We start from the raw sequence: 20,508 nt of genomic DNA, 5'->3' as shown, positions 1-20,508 counted from the left end.
TCACTCACTGCTTAAAAAAGTTCTTCCTCACATCCACCCTGCATCTCTTACCCAAAACTTTAAATCTCTTGTCCATGTACCATCAGCTAATGGGAACTGCTTTTCTTTGTCTACCTTATCTAAACTTGTCATAATCTTGTATACCTCTATCAAATCCCCCCTCAATATCCTTTGCTCCATGGAGAATAACCTCAGCTTCTCCAACCTAACCTTGTAGCTAAACTCCCTCATTCCTGAAACCATTCTGGTAAATCTCTTCTGCACCCTCTCAAGGACTCTTACATCCGTCCTAAAATGTGGTGACCAGAACTGGACGCAATACTCTAGTTGTGGCCCAACCAGACCTTTATAAAGGTTCAGCATAACTTCCCTGCTTTTGTACTCAATACATATATTTATGAAGCCCAATATCCTATATTCTTTGCCAATTACTCTCTCAATATGTCCTGTCATCTTCAAATATCATTGCACATGGATCCAAAGGTCCCATGGACCCTCAGTCCTTGCACAGTCTTTAGAACTGGACCATTAAGTTTATATTGACCCTCCTTATCCCTTCTGCCAAAATGTATCACCTCACACTCCTTTGTATTAAATTCCACCTGCCACTTGTCTGCCCTTTCTGCTAGCCTATCTTTGTCTTGTTGCAGTTGATTTGTATCATCCTCACTGTTTGCCACACCTCCTGGTATTTTCAGCAAATTTTGAAATTTTACTCTGTATTCCAAGATCCAAGTCATTTATTTATATCAGAAAAGCACTGAGCCTTGAGGAACACCACTGTGTACCATCCTCCAGTCTGAAAAATAACCATTTACCATGACTCACTGTTTTCTGTCCTTAAACCAATTTTTTATCCAAGCTGACACTGACCGTCCTATTGCACGAGCCTCAATTTTGTTAAACAGTCTTTATGTGCTTTGTCAAAAGCTTTATTAAAATCCGTATAGCAACATCCATTGCTTTCCCTTCATCAACCTTCTCTGTTATTTCATCAAAAAAATTCAATTAGATTAGTCATTCATGATCTGCCTTTTACAAGTATGTACTGGCTATCCTTACTTAAGTCAAATCTCGTCAAATGCCTGTTGATTTTTTTCCCTGATTGTTGTTTCTTAAACCTTATCCACCACTGATGTTAAACAGACTGTCCTGTAGTTACTAGGAATGTCCTTACACCCTTTCTTGAATGAAGGTGTCACATCCAATCCTCTGGCACTTCCCCCATTTCTAGGGAAGATTGGAAGATTATGGAAAGCCCTTGTGTTATCTCCACTCCCACTTCCTTTAGCAACCTGGAATGCAAGCCAGATGACTTATCCAGTCTAAGCATAGCCAGCCTTTTCAATATGTCCTTCCAATCAATTTTCACCCCATCCAATACCTCTACCATCTCTGCTTCTACCAATATTTTCTTAGCATCCTTTTCCATAGTAAATGCTGATACAAAGTATCATTAGGTAGTCTAGCCTTGTCCTGCACTTCTAAGCACATATCACCTTCTTTGTCCCTAAGCATATATCACCTTCTTTGAACCCCGCCTCTTACTACCCACTTATTATCGACAAACCTGTAGAAGATATTTGGATTCCCTTTAGGTTAACTGCGATTTTATTCTCATACGGTCTCTTTGCCAGTCTTATTTTGCTCTTCACTTCCCCTCTCAACTTATTGTACTTAGCCTGATTCTTGTGTAAAGAATTCACCTGACATGCATCTCTTTTTTTGTTTCATTATATTCTCTATTTTCCTTGTCATTCAAGGAGGCCTGGATTTGGTTCCCCTACCTTTCTCCCTTGTTCGAATGGACCTAGCCTATACCTGAAACATCTCCTCCTTAAAGATCACCCATTGTTCCGTTACAGTCTTTCCTCTTCCTCCTCCCCCTCATCCTGCTGCTCAGCTGCTCACCATATAGCTGGTGCAAGGGCTGTTCCTTCATGGTGGTAATGTTGTGCAGCATGCAGCAGACCACCACAAATCTTAACACCCACTCTACAGAGTACTGCAGGCTCCTCCAGAGTAGCCCAAGCAGTGGAATTGTTGTTTCTACATGTCAGTTATTTCAATTCACCCCCAGCTGGCCTCTTACATTCTACCTTCCGTAAACCTGAGGTCATCCAAATCTCTGCTGCCCATGCCCTTACTCGCATAAAGTCCCGTTCATCCATCACCTCTGTGCTTGCTGACCTACACTGGCTCCCGGTTAAGCAATGCCTGAATTTTAAGATTCTCTTTCTTGTTTTCAAATCCTTCCATGATCTCGCCTCCTCCCTATCTCTGTAATGTCTGCCAGCCCCAGAATCTTCCAAGATATCTGTACTCCTATAATTCTGACCTCTTGGCCAACCCCGTTTTTAATTGCCCCCACCATTCCACCATTAGTGGCCTTGCCTTCAGCTGCTAGGATCCTAACCTCCCTAAACTTCTCTGCCTCTCTACTTCTCTTTCCTCCTTTAAGATGCTCCTTAAAAACTAAATTTTTGACCAAACTTTTGATCACCTGCCCTAATATCTCTTTCGGTGGCTTGGTGTCAAATGTTGCTTTATAACACTTCTGTGAAGCATCTGGGATGTTTTATTTTTTGTTAAAGGAGCTATATAAATACAAGCTGTTGTTGCTCTATCACATTTTGTATGGCAGCATGACTTTCATTGTATGCATGCTATCCATGTATGCGTGGGTTGTGCACCGGATTCATAAGGCATGTTCCTCACCCAGTAGCCACCCATTGTTTTTGCTGTGTTGGCTCAAATGCATTTGGCACTGCGAAAGGCCACAGAATTAAAGTATCATGACTGCCGCCAGGATACCAGGCAGTGATCTGCATGTTTCACAGGCTATGGTTGTACAACAGCTGGACGTTGAGGGAGTGGAATCCCTTTAAGTTGAGATACCTCTCAGAGTTGGCATGTGGTGCTTGCAAAATGATGTGGGTGCAGTCAATGGCACCCTGCACCATAGGGCAGCCTTTAATCCTCATGGAGCCATGTGCTCACTTGCTTGCTGCTCTCTGGCAAGAGAGAATGAAATGAAGTGAGCTTTCTTTGATGAGAGAGCTATGGTGACCTCCCTCATACAACAATGGTCAGTAAGCTGCGAGATGTTGCAAATATCACCAGTTCCAACCTGGAAGGAGCTTGACACATAAAGGTTCATGGTCATGGTCACCTTCACAGCCATTGACAAATGATCCCCACCCTGCTCTGAAGTTGTATTTGTGGTTACAGTAGGTGACAGATTTCAGTAAGGATGTCCTATTGAAGCATAGATGTCTCACAAAATTTTTTTTCGCTAAGATTCAGGTCGGAAAATTGCTCCCTGTATACCCTGGGTGGATATGGCCTTCTACTGAGAGCACTGCTCCTCCTCCTCCCTCTTCTAGCAGCTTGTCCTGCTCTTCGTCACCTTTGTGCATTCTCCCAGTCATGCTCTATTCCAAAGGGAAATGCCTACAACTGCACCTATGTCTGGGAGCAACTGGTTTGTGCAAAAGCATTGAAGTCAGGACAAAGCCCTTCAGCACCTGCCACACCACTCACTGTTGACTTTAGTAACTTTGAAGAACTCTTGAAAACACTAACTACTACAATCGTAGCAACAGTCATGAGAAAACAATCAGCAACTAACTGAAAGTAGTTGATGATCACTTTAAATAGCAGTGAGGGAGGTTCTTCCTGCTGTTGAATGCTTGTACAGCTCTGCAAGATGAAGAGAGGACGTTAGCTGGAGCGTTGAGCTGCAAAATAGCAGTGCTTACACAGTGGTTGATATCATGATCTGCTTATTCTGCATGCTTCTTAGCGGATGCTCACTGTGTGCGTACCAACACCCTCACCAATAAGGCATCTGGCACGACTCACACCAGAGGTGTGCAGGCACGTGCATCACAGATATCATTTTGGAGTTCTCAGGGCAGTCATAGCTCCCGAAAATTGGCACTACAGATCTGTATTTAGTACCCATAATAGTTTTCTCACAAATAGAGCAATGCATTTTTTCAAAATATCAACAAAACACAGGCGAGATGATTAGGGCTTCAAAATTTGGCTTTTTTATTTATACATTTCACATGCTCAGGCTGCGCATTCCAAATTGAGCTGACAAAGTCACAGCCAAAAATATTAACCCTGATAATAATGAGGAGGTTGGAAGGTAGTAGGGCTGTGTGGGTGGAGGAAATTTAGCAGCTGGAACACTCAGAAATAAAGGTTTCCTGTGGGCAGCTGAAGAGTGAATTTTTTTTTTAGAGATACAGCACTGAAACAGGCCCTTCGGCCCACCGAGTCTGTGCCGAACAACAACCACCCATTTATACTAACCCTGCAGTGATTACCCATATCACCTACCTACACTAGGGGCAATTTACAATGGCCAATTTACCTATCAGCCTGCAAGTCTTTGGCTGTGGGAGGAAACCGGAGCACCCGGCGAAAACTCACGCGGTCACAGGGAGAACTTGCTGTGAGTGAAACATGCGCAGTAGGAGTTGGAAATTAGACATTGATGGTTGGGGTGGTTGAACATCAAACATTGATGGGGGCGGTGGGGGTGAAGTTGCATATCAGAATGGAATCATAGAATGGTTACAACACAGAAGAGGCCATTCGGTCTATTGTGTCCATGCCAGCTCTCTGCAAAAGCAACTCAGCTAGTCCCACTCACATGCCATTTCCCTGTCGCTCTGCAATTTTTTTTCTCTAAAGATAATTATCCAATTCCCTTTTGAAAGCCACAATTGAATCTGCCACCATCACAGTCTTAGGCAATGTTTTCCAAATCATAACCATACCCTGCATAAAAAAAGCATTTTCTCATGTCACCTTTGGGTCTTTTGCCAATCACCCTAAATTGGTGTGCTCTGGTTCTCGACCCTTTTGCCAATGAGAACAGTTGCTCTGTACCTATTCTGTTCAGACCCCTCAAGATTTTGAACACCTCTATCAAATCTCCTCTCAACCTTTTCTTCTCTCACGAGAACAGCCTCAGCTTCTCCAATCTATCCATGCAATTGAAGTCCCTCATCCCTGGAACCATTCTTGTCAATCTTTTCTGCATCATCTCTAATGCCTTCACATCCTTCCTAAAGTGTGGTGCCCAGAAACAATACTCCAGTGGAGGCTGAACCAGTGTTTTATCAAGGTTCACCATAACCTCCTTGCTTTTGTACTGTATGCTCCTATTTATAAAGCCCAGGATCCTGTATGTCTTATTAACCACTTTCCTAAACTGCCCTGCCACCTTCATGAATGTGTGCACATACACCCCCAGGTTCCTCTATTCATGCACCCCTTTTAGAATTGTATTCTTCATTTTATATTATCTCTCCTTGTTCTTTCTATCAAAATGTATCACTTCACACTTCGCTGCATTAAATTACATCTGCCATATGTCCGCACATTCCACCAGTCTGTTTACGTCCTCTTGAAGTCCATCACTAGGTTGGATATCAGAAATAGGGAGGGCTGTTGAACATCAAAAGTCAGGACGGGGAATTGACATTGGAGGTTGAGCAGTGAGTCAGACATGAGGCACCGGGTTGGCATGGTGGGAGGGTGGACATTTGGAGTCCGATCATGGTGAGGGGGAAGCGGCTTGGCCGATCTAGCAGATCAGATTGCAGGGTGGGTTACGGGATAGCTTGATGGACTTGGGGAAATAACTCCTGTCCTCTTGGACCACAAGTGTGATGGAAAGAAACTTTTTTCATCCAGCCATTCTTGCCTCCTTTCAGCTTCCAGGTTAAATTTGAGGTAAGCAGCCTCTTTAAAATATTTTAAGGATGGATCCAAATCCAGAGAGCAAGTTAGCTGCCCATGCCCAGCCCACCTTGATTAAAACCAGAAGTGGGTGAGCTAAGAGTTGAGTTTGGGCTATGTTTCTAATATTTTTAGTTTAACCTCGTTGCACAAAATGGAAGGCTCCCCATTAAGGGTAGCACAGTGGCGCAGTGATTAGCACCGCAGCCTCACAGCAACCTGGGTTCAGTTCTGCGTACTGCCTGTGTGGAGTTTGCAAGTTCTCCCTGTGACCGCGTGGGTTTCTGCCGGGTGCTTTTGTTTCCTCCCACAGCCAAAGACTTGCAGGTTGATAGGTAAATTGGCCATTGTAAATTGCCCCTAGTGTAGGTAGGAGAATTGAGGAAAGGTGGGGATGTGGTAGGGAATATGAGATTAACGTTTTCTTCTTTTCTTCTTTGGCCTCCTTATCTCGAGAGACAATGGGTAAGTGCCTGGAGGTGGTCAGTGGTGTGTAGAGCAGCGCCTGGAGTGGCTATAAAGGGCAATTCTAGAGTGACAGGCTCTTCCACAGGTGCTGCAGAAAAATTTGTTTGTCGGGGCTGTTACACAGTTGGCTCTCCCCTTGCGCCTCTGTCTTTTTTCCTGCCAACTACTAAGTCTCTTCGACTCGCCACACTTCAGCCCCACCTTTATGGCTGCCCGCCAGCTCTGGCGAACGCTGGCAACTGACTCCCACGACTTGTGATCAATGTCACAGGACTTCATGTCGCGTTTTCAGACGTCTTTAAAGCGGAGACATGGACGGCCGGTGGGTCTGATACCAGTGGCGAGCTCGCTGTACAAAGTGTCTTTGGGGATCCTGCCAGGGATTAATGTAGGATTAGTAAAAGTGGGTGGTTGTTGGTTGGCACAAACTCAGTGGGCCAAAGGGCCTGTTTCAATGCTGTATCTCTCTATGACTTCAAGCTCAGGCTGCCACTTTCAATCAAAAACAATTATTGAAGGCATTAGAAGACACAAAGGCAATTGAACAGACAAAGGCAATTGTGAAATATGTAGTTTATGGATTTGATTTTGTTAACGCCCTTATTTTGAATAATAGCTATTTTGCTTACTGAGAATATGATGGAAGAAAAATATCAGAAAGCATTTTGATCAATGTGTGGGAACCTAGTTTTCAAATTGTGCAATCACAATGATGAGTTTACATAGGCAAAGTCCATTACAAATGTGGACACAAGAATTTCACATGGACAAATATGAGTTAATTAAGGAAAGCCAGCATGGATTTCTTAAAGGAAAATCATGTCGAACTAACTTGCTGGAGTTTATTGAGGGGGTAACCGAGAGTGTTGATGAGGGCAATGTTGTTGATGTGGTGTACATGGACTTTCAAAAGGCATTTGATACAGTGCCACACAACAGACTTGTGAGCAAACCTACAGCTCAGGGAATAAAAGGGACAGTAGCAACATGGATACAAAATTAGCTGAGTGACAGAAAACAAAGTGTCGTGGTTAATGGATGTTTTTCGGGCTGGAGGAAGGTTTGTAGTGGAGTTCCTCAGGGGTCAGTGTTGGGACCCTTGCTTTTCCTGATATATATCTTGATATAGCTTTCAAGATGGCTCCTGGGCTGGAAGCTCCCTAGGAAGCTCCCTTGCTGTTCAAATCTGTCCATGGCCATCTGCTCCCATCCCTAACGTTTTCTCCCCCAATCTGCCCTCTTAAACTGTTTAAATTCCCCTGGCTCTTTAAATCAGTTCATTTTAGCCCTATCTAAAGGCTAACAGTTAGTTTAGTGTATGTTACCTGGGCCCACTGCCCTCCCCCAGCCACACCTGCTCTTTGTTTTCTCAATGAAATTGATCCGGATGAAACTGACGAGCACAGCTGCCGATACTTTAATCTCCGATCCTGCTGTCTTCACAGTCCAGAGTGTCTGCAGCCACGGCATGCGGTAAGTCCATTGAGGCGAAGAAGGAGCTGCGGGACCCGAGAGAAGTCCTGTGAAAAGGTGCCCCGAACACCCAAAACATCCACGAACGGCCCCCCCCGGCCGCAACTTCAAAGCGCCCGCGGGAGATGGCTCGGAGAGCATCTGCAGCGCACTGTCGGCAATGCTGCATGCCTTTATTTAAACCACTGCAAAAAAAAACCCTTAGCAAATGTAATCACCTCTAAGTCTGCCAAAAGATGCTTCACCTCCCGAAGGACGTGGATGAGCTTTCCGGACGTCGATGGTGGGCACTGAGGAAATGGCTTATTACCTGCACCAGATTCCACCCCCCCTCCCCCCCCCTTTACCCCCCTTCCACCCCCCCCACCCCCGTCCCCTTCCCTGCTCCACCCTCTCAGCTCACCCCCTCACAACCCCGTCCCAGCCCGCCCCCCCCTCGCACCATCTTCACCCCGCACCCCCTTCCCCTGCACCCCCCCCCACCCCCTCCCTCTACCCCTCCCCCTTGCATCCCCTCCTCCCACCGGCACCATCCTACACCTGTGTAGGGGCCCCAACAACCCCACTGCCTTGTGGGCGTCTCGGGAGAGACCAAGGCTAAGGGAGTAAACCCTAACAGAAAATCCGGAGCGGAACCCCGTAGGCGGTCATGTGTCACCTTTGGCATGTTTCCGGCAGTTCCTGCAGCCATACTGGTGCCAAACGTCGTGTCCTGCACTCCTTTGGACCCCACCAGAAAGGCCGAGAGGGGGGTTTTGACGACTGGGCAACTCTCAACCTCCATAAATTTGCCCAGGCATGCGCCATGGAGAGAGAGGTCACTCCATAGTTGCCTCACAGCGACTGAAACAACACGGAAGGCAGCAGTTACGGGTTATAAGTCCAGATAAATTGGCGTAGAAACTGGGCGCCACGGGTTGCCTTTGTCGGTGGGAGAGGTCATTGCACCTCACTGGACAGCTACCGCCCGCCTCAAACCGGGCAGCCCCCGGTCAATAAGGTTCTGTCCCGCCACAGTCTGCCTGCTTCAATGGGTGCTTGGAGCTCAGGGTCATTGCCCGAAAGGTGGACTGATACACCGCACCAAACAACATGAAAAAAGGAAAGAAGGTACCAGCCCTTCGCTTTGCAAGCTGGAACGTCAGAACTATGTGTCCTGGCCTGTCGGAAGACCTTACACAAATCAACGATTCTCGGAAGACCGCCATCATTAACAACGAGCTCAGTAGACTCAATGTGGACATTGCAGCACTTCAGGAGACTCGCCTCCCCGCGAGTGGCTCTCTAGCAGAGCAAGACTACACCTTCTTCTGGCAGGGCAGGGATCCTGAAGAACCAAGACAGCATGGAGTGGGCTTCGCCATCAGAAACTCCTTGCTCAGCATGATAGAGCCTCCCTCAAATGGCTCGGAACGCATACTGTCCATCCGACTGCTCACCACCTCTGGTCCAGTACACCTACTCAGCATCTATGCTCCAACACTCTGTTCCGCACCTGAAGCTAAAGACCAGTTCTATGAACAACTCCATAACATCATTAGCAGCATCCCCAACACCGAACACCTATTCCTGCTGGGGGACTTTAATGCCAGGGTTGGGGCCGACCATGACTCATGGCCCTCCTGCCTTGGGCGCTATGGCGTTGGAAGGATGAATGAGAACGGGCAGAGACTGCTTGAGTTGTGTACCTATCATAACCTCTGCATCACCAACTCGTTCTTTCACACTAAACCCTGTCACCAGGTTTCATGGAGGCACCCAAGATCACGTCGTTGGCACCAGCTAGACCTCATTGTCACAAGGCGAGCCGCCTTAAACAGTGTTCAAATCACACGCAGCTTCCACAGTGCGGACTGCGACACCGACCACTCCCTGGTGTGCAGCAAGGTTAGACTCAGACCAAAGAAGTTGCATCATTCCAAGCAGAAGGGCCACCCGCGCATCAACACGAGCAGAATTTCTCACCCACAGCTGTTACAAAAATTTCTAAATTCACTTGTAACAGCCCTTCAAAACACTCCCACAGGGGATGCTGAGACCAAGTGGGCCCACATCAGAGACGCCATCTATGAGTCAGCTTTGACCACCTACGGCAAAAGTGCGAAGAGAAATGCAGACTGGTTTCAATCTCATAATGAAGAGCTGGAACCTGTCATAGCCGCTAAGCGCATTGCACTTTTGAACTACAAGAAAGCCCCCAGCGATTTAACATCCGCAGCACTTAAAGCAGCCAGAAGTACTGCACAAAGAACAGCTAGGCGTTGCGCAAACGACTACTGGCAACACCTATGCAGTCATATTCAGCTGGCCTCAGACACCGGAAACATCAGAGGAATGTATGATGGCATGAAGAGAGCTCTTGGGCCAACCATCAAGAAGATCACCCCCCTCAAATCTAAATCGGGGGACATAATCACTGACCAACGCAAACAGATGGACCGCTGGGTTGAGCACTACCTAGAACTGTACTCCAGGGAGAATGCTGTCACTGAGACTGCCCTCAATGCAGCCCAGCCTCTACCAGTCATGGATGAGCTGGACATACAGCCAACCAAATCGGAACTCAGTGATGCCATTGATTCCCTAGCCAGCGGAAAAGCCCCTGGGAAGGACAGCATTACCCCTGAAATAATCAAGAGTGCTAAGCCTGCTATACTCTCAGCACTACATGAACTGCTATGCCTGTGCTGGGACGAGGGAGCAGTACCCCAGGACATGCGCGATGCCAACATCATCACCCTCTATAAAAACAAAGGTGACCGCGGTGACTGCAACAACTACCGTGGAATCTCCCTGCTCAGCATAGTGGGGAAAGTCTTTGCTCGAGTCGCTCTGAACAGGCTCCAGAAGCTGGCCGAGCGCGTCTACCCTGAGGCACAGTGTGGCTTTCGTGCAGAGAGATCGACTATTGACATGCTGTTCTCCCTTCGTCAGATACAGGAGAAATGCCGTGAACAACAGATGCCCCTCTACATTGCTTTCATTGATCTCACCAAAGCCTTTGACCTCGTCAGCAGACGTGGTCTCTTCAGACTACTAGAAAAGATCGGATGTCCACCAAAGCTACTAAGTATCATCACCTCATTCCATGATAATATGAAAGGCACAATTCAACATGGTGGCTCCTCATCAGAGCCCTTTCCTATCCTGAGTGGTGTGAAACAGGGCTGTGTTCTCGCACCCACACTTTTTGGGATTTTCTTCTCCCTGCTGCTTTCACATGCGTTCAAATCCTCTGAAGAAGGAATTTTCCTCCACACAAGATCAGGGGGCAGGTTGTTCAACCTTGCCCGTCTAAGAGCGAAGTCCAAAGTACGGAAAGTCCTCATCAGAGAACTCCTCTTTGCTGACGATGCTGCTTTAACATCTCACACTGAAGAATGCCTGCAGAGTCTCATCGACAGGTTTGCATCTGCCTGCAATGAATTTGGCCTAACCATCAGCCTCAAGAAAACGAACATCATGGGGCAGGATGTCAGAAATGCTCCATCCATCAATATTGGCGACCACGCTCTGGAAGTGGTTCAAGAGTTCACCTACCTAGGCTCAACTATCACCAGTAACCTGTCTCTAGATGCAGAAATCAACAAGCGCATGGGTAAGGCTTCCACTGCTATGTTCAGACTGGCCAAGAGAGTGTGGGAAAATGGCGCACTGACACGGAACACAAAAGTCCGAGTGTATCAGGCCTGTGTCCTCAGTACCTTGCTCTACGGCAGCGAGGCCTGGACAACGTATGCCAGCCAAGAGCGACGTCTCAATTCATTCCATCTTCGCTGCCTTCGGAGAATACTTGGCATCAGGTGGCAGGACTATATCTCCAACACAGAAGTCCTTGAAGCGGCCAACACCCCCAGCTTATACACACTACTGAGTCAGCGGCGCTTGAGATGGCTTGGCCATGTGAGCCGCATGGAAGATGGCAGGATCCCCAAAGACACATTGTACAGCGAGCTCGCCACTGGTATCAGACCCACCGGCCGTCCATGTCTCCGTTATAAAGACGTCTGCAAACGCGACATGAAATCGTGTGACATTGATCACAAGTCGTGGGAGTCAGTTGCCAGCATTCGCCAGAGCTGGCGGGCAGCCATAAAGACAGGGCTAAATTGTGGCGAGTCGAAAAGACTTAGTAGTTGGCAGGAAAAAAGACAGAGGCGCAAGGGGAGAGCCAACTGTGCAACAGCCCCAACAAACAAATTTCTCTGCAGCACCTGTGGAAGAGCCTGTCACTCCAGAATTGGCCTGTATAGCCACTCTAGGCGCTGCTTCACAAACCACTGACCACCTCCAGGCGCGTATCCATTGTCTCTCGAGATAAGGAGGCCCAAAAGAAGAAAGAAAAGAAAAAAGAAAGAAAGTGTTGTGACCCTTGCTTTTCCTGATATGTATTAATGACCTAGACCTTGGTGTACAGGGCACAATTTCAAAGTTTGCAGATGATACGAAACTTGGAAGCATTGTGAACTGGAAGGAGGATAAAGTAGAACTTCAAAAGGATGGTGGAATGGGCAGACAGGTGGCAGATGAAGTTCAATGCAGAGAAATGTGAAGTGATTCATTTTGGTAGGAAGAACATGAAGAGACAATATAAAATAAAGGGTACAATTCTAAAGGGGATGCAGGAGCAGTGGGACCTAGGTGTATATGTGCATAAGTCATTGAAGATGAGGCATAGAGGACAAGAGCAAGGACGTTATGTTGAACTTGTATAAGACATTAGTTCGGTCTCAGTTCTGGGCACCACACTTTAGGAAAGACGTGAGGGCATTAGAGAGAGTACAGAAAAGATTCACGAGAATGATTCCAGGAATGTGGAATTTCAGTTATGAGGATAGATTGGAGAAGTTAGGACTGTTTTCCTTGGAGAAGAGAAGGCTGAGAGGTGATTTGATAGAGGTATTCAAAATCATGAGGGTTCTGGACAGAGTAGATGGAGAGAAACTGTTCCCACTCATGAAAGGATCGAGAATGAGACGGCACAGATTTAAAATATTTGGTAAGGGAAGCAAAAGTGACATGAGGAAAAACTTTTTTACGCAGCGAGTGGTTAAGGGCTGGAATGCACTGCCTGAGAGTATGGTGGAGGCAGGTTCAATTGAAGCATTCAAAAGGGAATTAGACTGCCAAATGAAGGGGAAGAATGTGCAGGGTTACGGGGAGAAGGCAGGGGAATGGAACTGAGGGAATTGCTCCTGCAGAGAGCCAGTGTGGGCACGATGGGCCAAATAGAAACATAGAAAATAGGAGCAGGAGTAGGCTATTCGGCCCTTCGAGCCTGCTCCGCCATTCATTATGATCATGGCTGATCATCCAACTCAGTAGCCTGTTCCCGCTTTCGCCCCATACCCTTTGATCCCTTTAGACCCAAGAGCTAAATCTAACTCCTTCTTGAAAACATACATTCGCTGTGGTAGCGAATTCCACAGGCTCACCACGCTGGGTGAAGAAATTTCTCCTCATCTCAGTCCTGAAAGGTTTATCCCGTACCCTTAGACTATGACCCCTGGTTTTGGACTCCCCCACCATCGGGAACATCCTTCCTGCATCTACCCTGTCAAGTCCTGTTAGAATTTTATAGGTTTCTATGAGATCCTCCCTCATTCTTCTGAACTCCAGCGAAATAGAAATGGCCTTCTTCTGCACTGTAATGATTCTGTGACAACAGAAAAAAGATGACACAAAGAAGGGTGACAAAAATATGTCAGCATGGAAGCCAAGTTGTGCAGACACCAAGTGCACACTGATGTAAGATTTTTAAAATAGGTATGTGTGTAGTTGTTATACAAAAGTAACAATTATGTTGAGCTGTTGCTGTGATCTTAAATTACATATTGACATGACCTTACAATCTAATATTACATTTCTAGATTAAAGACCCTCCAGAGTAAAATAAAAGCATAAATCCAACCATGAAGAGGCTTACAGAAGGTCACTTATCTTAGAATCATCGAATGATAGATCGCAGAAGGAGCAAGCTCATTGTGCCTGTGACAGATCTTTGGTAGAGCTATCCAATTAGTTCCACTGCTCTCTTTCCCCATAGCTGTGCAGATTTTTTGCTTTCAAGTAGTTATCCACTACCTTTTGAAATTTAACCATTGAATCTGCTTCCACCACCCTTTAGGCAGTGTATTCCAGATCATAACAACTGGCTGTGTAAAAAAGTGTTTCCTTCTGTTGCCTCTGGTACTTTTACTAATCACCTTAAACTATGCTCTCTGGTTACTGACCCTTCTGCTACTGGAAGTAGTTTCTATCAAAATCATTCATTGTTTTGAACATCCCATAACCTTCCCTGCTGTAAAGAGAACATCTCCAACATCTCCAGTCTGTCCGCGTAAATGAAGTCCCCATCCTTGGTACCATTGTGGTCAATCACTTCTGCACTCTCTCTACACCTTGACATCCTTCTTAAAGTGTGGTGCCCAGAATTGAAAACAATACTTCAGCTGAGGCCTAACCAGTGTTTGAAAAGGTTTTGCATAATTTTCTTGCTTTTGTACTCGATGGCTGGAATTTTACATCCCCCTGGTAGCGTGCTGGGAGGCATAAAATCACGTGGGATGTTGGGGGGGGGGGTGCCGGGGGGGGCAGATGGTGGTTGCGTGCTATGCCTGTCTGACTCCTGGCTTCCACTGATATTTTACCAGTGGTGGGAGAGGTGGCAGGTGGCCCACCCACACTTAGACTAATTGAGGCCATTAAGTGACCTCTTCCTGCTTCTACTGGTGTTTTACCAGCAGCAGATGGGCACTTAGCCACCCTGAGGAGACCACCTAGAAAAACTGGGTAGCCTCTTTCCAGGCTGAGGAGGGGGTTTGTAGGGGGGCTGTCCCTGCTGATTGGGCACCCCATGCCCCTTAGGGCCCGCCCGCCCTGTGGCAGAGGCTGCCCCTGTTGGAAGACTACCCCCATCCTGGATCAACCTTCCCCGCCCCCGCCCTCTCACCCTCACTGGGACCTGGCTGATCGGCTCCGGCGAGCCCCAATCCCACATACCTTCATCTCTGGCCTCCATTGCTGGCAAAATAGCGTATGGCTTCCAGGGCTGGCGGAGGTGGTCTCACCCCCGAATTTCCAGAGGTGGGTGGGGCCACCGCTTCCTCATGAAATCCCAGCCTATGCCTCTATTAATAAAGTCAATATGAAAATCCATATTCGCAACATCCAATGCAACACCCTCAACAATCCGCTCCATTACTTTAACAAAGAATTCAATCAAGTAGTCAGACATGATTTGACTTTATCTGTGCTGACTTTCATTTATAAGCCCATAGTTTTCAAAATGTCAGTTAATTTCTTCTGGATTATTAGGTTGACCTTTACCACAGGCTTCAGAACCCAATGTCGGACTGATAAGTGTGCTCTGAGCCTGCACTTGCCAGTAGCGGGACCAGCTCAATCATTTTACCGCAGGTGGCTTCCTAATTGGCCGCCTGCAGACCTGCCGTAAGGAAGGCAAGTGGGCTCCTGATGCTGCCAGTCCAATCAGCAGCTCTGAAGCCTCAGCAGCTTCACCGGTAGAGCTGGGCACTGCTGAGGCAAGTCAGAGATTTTGGGGCACCTCAAAAATGAGGCACCCTCAGACAGGTAAGTACAAACTAAAATTTAGGGCCGAGGAAGGTAAGCCCTGTGGGATGGTGGGGAATCCTTCTCCAGGAGGATTATTGGGACTGTAGGGACTGCCTTTTGTGCCCAAGGCCCCACTCTTTGGACCATGGAGCCTCCGGCTTTGATGAACCCCCTGACTCCCCCAGAGACACCACCTCCATGAAGCTTATGGTTGCCCTGCCATCGGCAAAGTGCCAGCAGCCTTGTGAAATCGCCCTTAATAGGGCCCTTCATTATGCAAATTGGCTGCCCACCTCCATGAACCTGGCAGCTGATCTGCTACGCTGCCCGGCACCGGGAAACTTCCCTGATGGAGGTCTGTGTCGGGGATCCCCCTCCCTCTTTTACTGCCACAGGTGGCTGATAAAATTCAGCTCATTGTCTCTCAAAGATTTCCCACCAGCAACATTAGGCTGACTGATCTGTAGTTGCCAGGTTTACCCCTGTCCCCTTTTTTAAACAGGGCGTAACATTTGCAATCCTCTTGTTCTCTCGCACCACTCCATAAATAAGGAGAAGTGGAAGATTGTGGCTAGATCCTCCGAAATCTCCACCCTTGCTTCCACCAGTAACCTAGGATGCATCCATCTGGTCTGGGTTACTTTTCCTACTTGAAGAGAGGTATTTCAATTATTGATCACACTGCTTTCAGTTGGCACAAGCATTGTATCAGTTCTTTATATCTCAATGGAATAGATTTGAACACCAGTGATGCCAGTCAGAAGTGATTGATTTTTGTGATTGAAAATACTTGTGGGGAGGGGGTTTTGTTTGTGAACATGCAACAACCCAAGGTTCTGTTTCCAATTGGTTGACATCAGGTTGATGATATAATGGTAATTAGCTATTTGATTTTTGATTTGTAAATAGTGTTTTATTTTTAAAAGAACCGTGGTTAGCTATTACCTGCCTATCAAATTTTAAGGATCAAATGATCAGATTAATACTGCCGTCTATATATATATATATAAATGTATATATATATATATATATATATATATATATATTCATGTCCAGCTTAAATTCTGACAATTATTTATGTACATTTGTATTTTCCCTCTAGGCATGACATGCCAAGCCAGGACATCATATACAGAAGATGAAGTTCTTTGGGGTAATCGTTTTTTCCCGGTTATTTCTCTGGAAGAAGGATTCTTCAAAGTAGACTACTCACAATTTCATGCAACATTTGAAATTCCAACACCACCATACAGTGTAAAAGAACAAGAGGAAATGTTGTTTATGTCCTCTCCTTTGATGGCCCCAGCTGTTAACAACAGCAGGGGTGCTATGCCAGACAGAAATGATTCTGTGGACTTCTTTGATAGTCTTGATGATCTCAGTACCAGGATACCACTGAAACTGCAGAAGATCACAGGAAGGGAAGACCTACCAAAAAAATTACTAAGAATGAGTTCTACCACCTCAGAAAAAGCATACAGTATGGGAGATCTGCCGATGAAGCTCCAACGAATCAGCTCAGTTCCTGGGAATTCTGAGGAAAAACTGGTGCCAAAGACCAGTAAGGTGACCTGTGACCCAATAAGCCAGTCTGTGGCTGACCTGCCACCAAAGCTACAGAGATTAGCAGGTGGTTCAAGGATTGAAGGAAAACTTCCTCCCAAACTGAGGAAAATGAATTCTGACCGTTTTACGTAACTTCAGGAACTTTTTGATGGACACTAAAATCTAATTTTTGATCAAACACAATTCTACTGTAATTTTCAAAGTTTAATGGGACTAATATACCACATTTAATATTTACAAAATAGGGCAAAGTTTCATTAGCACTACATGCATTCTGAGATGTTAATTTATCAGCTGCAGTGAAATGTAATGTTTCTCGCTTTGATACAAGACCTCAGCCATTTTAAACTCGTTGTAATATTACCATTGACTAGCATGTAGCATCACAAATAGCATGCAATAATGATGTGCAACTTTTGCATATAGTTTTATGGCATGATTCATATTAAATTTATATTTATTTAGTAGTAGCAAAAAATATATAAAAAAGAGGTTTTGCTGTGCCTCATAAAATGTATTACAGAATAGAATCTTAAAGTCCAGCAGGGTGTATTCCTAAAGGAGAGTGGACATCTTTTGAGGATTGATTTCACACTTTAAATTAAAATGAAGATGATTATTATCTTAAATACTTCTGTATATCGAATTATAATATGTTCTCTCTAAACTAGTCCTTTTCAATGCATGTTTTGCTTACAAAATTAGAAAAGGCTATAGGCAATACGGAGCATACAGAGCTCTTGTCAGAACGTTTTAGCCGTAGCTAATCTGGTATCTTCCTGTTTTGTGTTTTATTGGACTTTTTTTTGCTTTGTTTTGAAATATTGCTTTTTTGGAGTGTATGTAGACAATGAATGTGGTGGTGCTGGCAGCAGTAAGGTTGAGGGAAATGGAAAAGATGAATTATGGTAACAAGACTGCACAGCAGGTCTGTGTTTAATCATCTCCAATAACACTATTTTACTTCAGCCTGCGTCATACTATGAATTGTATAAAGTCAAACATGTTACCAAACTAGGAGCATCTTCAGGCATGCAGACTTTATGTGTATAAACATAAGTTTATTTGAATTACTAAGGGAATATGGAATACTTGTATTTATTCCTACTGCAGCCTCAGTTTTTAGCTGAAACGATATTAAACTTTTCAACTGTTTATGCTGTTTCATTTTTACAGACTACAGTGTCCTTTGTCAATAATGTATGATAGCTTTTGCATCAGACTTTTGTTAAAATATATTTTAAAGTCTTTAGCTACTATGCAAAATAGTGAAACTAGTTTCAACAATAACTAATGTATATGAATGTTGTTATCCAAGTACTCTTCTTTTGCTTCCATCAAGGATGGATTGTCTTTTTGTCCAGAACAGGGAAGACATTTATTTTATCACCTGTACTTTTTCCCTCCTCCAATACTAATTGTTCACATTGTAACCCTTTACTAAAATTGGTGTAATCCATTTCAGTTGCACAATGATAATACATTACTTACTGAGATCGTAACTTTAGATTTAGGGTGGATTAATGAGATGATGCCTAAATATAAGGAGTGCTTTCCATGATCAAGCTAAGGACCCCAGAATGACAATGATCACATTTTATGATGTCTTCTGTTGAACTCTTGTAGGGGGTAAGTGATTTGTGAATTTCAAAGAATTTGTTTTAGGTGGGACCCCTTTTGTGGTTTAAGGGATTGGGCTGCTCGCTGAAAACAATTTTAGTGCGAATGTACACACAAAAGTCAATCTAGGGAAAGGTACATTTTACAAGGAATGTTTCTAAATGGGAATTTATACAATGATATGCTTATAGGTAAATTTATACTTCTGTAACAAATGCTAGAGGTTGCACTAAGAATCACTGCTTAATTTATTCTATTGAATTCCATTGTTTTACAAAAAAAGATGGTTGCTCCAAAAATGGAAATATCTGACTAGGAACAGGCATAAAGTACAAACAGGAAGAGCAGATACTTTAGAGAAACTTAATATATTAAGCAAGAAGTTTACCTGTTCACTGAGCCTGAAATATTCTGTAAGGGATGAAAAAAAAGGTTTTCAGTGTCCTGCCTGTCAAATTCTAGGTTAAATCTTCAGCTTTCTAGGAAGAATGAACTCATAAAACATTGGCATTCATTTTCAGGATTAAAGCTACATGCTTTCTGTTCACTATCATGTTCAACTATCATGACCATTTAACAGTACTACTTAGTATTTCAGATGCAGTTCTGTAATATCCTTTGCTCCTTTAGAGAGCGAATCATCATTAGCGCCTTTTACTAAAAAATATCTCATAGGTACAAATAATTATGATGCATTTTGACTTTCCTTTTGATCTTTTCCCCTAAAAGTTTCCTCCTTTCTGAAGTCAGTGATCCATGCTGGCATATGTTGTTTTGAATTTCATAATTATCATTCTTTAGGGGTAATTTTGACTTTGGACGATAGTATAAAACAAATGATATCGGCTCAGCCTCACATTAAGCACGTCTCCCAATTTTCATTTCTGTTGAAGTCAGTGGAAATTGGGAAAGATGTTTTAACAGGTGGCCTAGCCAATATCACTGTTTGAAACGATTTTCCATTGTCAAAATTATCCCCTTTGTGTGTGACCCTGGATGGTGAGTGTTGGCATGATATCCACCTGTGAAGCATTGTAATTAAATCCAATCTTATTCTTAGCTGGTGTCCATATGTGCACTTTCTAGGAGAGGGCATTGGATAGGTACAGTGACCTTGGTTAATTTTCCCCTCCCAGTGCTGCCTTGACTAAAATTAATGGACACAAATAACAGGATCATCTTAATTTAGATCAGCCTTTATTCACTGAGCAAGGTAACTCTGTTTTTCTTTATGGTAATTTAGTTAAAATACTGGCATCCTTAAATATCTGACAGAACTCATTTGAATTAGTCATTGAGTGCAATAATGAAATGAATTGAGTTAACATCATACTTGAAGCTAGTTAGTCACTTTACATTTTTTGTATCTGTATTGAATGCTGTCTGTCTAGACAGTCACGTAAACTGAACAATCCAAATCTGCCTGATCAAAATATGGCAACATGAATATATTTTGTCCAGGCATGATCAGCAGTTTGTCTGAGCAACACTGGATACAATCTCTTGCACTTATACAACTTTGACTCTTACACATTTTTGTATACCTTGTCCCAGAATTTCTGCAGGTGTTCTATTGATTTCCTGCTGTAACACCTGTGGGAGACCAGCAAAAACCCTAAAAAAACACACAAATGGCCATTTAAAATTGTTTGCAGCACTTCTTTAGGACTCCACTGGTCTCATATCTTGAAAATTTAAGGGCCTTTACTTAAGTGCTCTCTCCAGCTCCAGTTCCTAGTTTTCTGTGCTCTGCATTTCTGCTCCTGGTTCCTTGCCTGGCCCTTATCCAGTTCTCAGTCCTAGTGCCCTACCCAATGTTCCCCAACTCTTGAGTTTAGGCCTTCTATCCCATGTTTTCTAACGTTGAGTTTGGTCTTCCACCAGCACTCCCCAAATTTGGATTTCACCTCATGCCTGGTCTTTCTGGCTCCAGCTCCTGGAATCCTAACTTGCATTCTCTAGCACCATGCCTTTTGGCTTTCATGCCTATAACAGTTATATTTCTGGAAAAACACCATCTATTAAATGATGAAAGAAAAAAAGGCT

The 20,508-nt window shown here is 44.6% G+C and overlaps 1 protein-coding gene across 1 annotated transcript in view; it reads left to right on the top strand.

The window, feature by feature from the left end:
- The window catches only part of kcnj3a (potassium inwardly rectifying channel subfamily J member 3a), a 303,164-nt gene extending 286,190 nt beyond the window's left edge, over positions 1–16,974 (top strand). Inside the window, exon 3 of the mRNA XM_068034540.1 lies at positions 16,379–16,974. Within this exon, the coding sequence (XP_067890641.1) occupies positions 16,379–16,974 (596 nt within the window). The remainder of the gene's footprint in view (positions 1–16,378) is intronic.
- The last annotated feature ends 3,534 nt before the right edge of the window (positions 16,975–20,508 follow it).

This window comes from Heterodontus francisci, chromosome 7, assembly GCF_036365525.1.
Source record: "Heterodontus francisci isolate sHetFra1 chromosome 7, sHetFra1.hap1, whole genome shotgun sequence".
NCBI classification, from domain to species: Eukaryota; Metazoa; Chordata; class Chondrichthyes; order Heterodontiformes; family Heterodontidae; genus Heterodontus; species Heterodontus francisci.
Note: the sequence above shows the minus strand (reverse complement) of the source record. Positions and strands in the feature narration are given on the sequence as shown.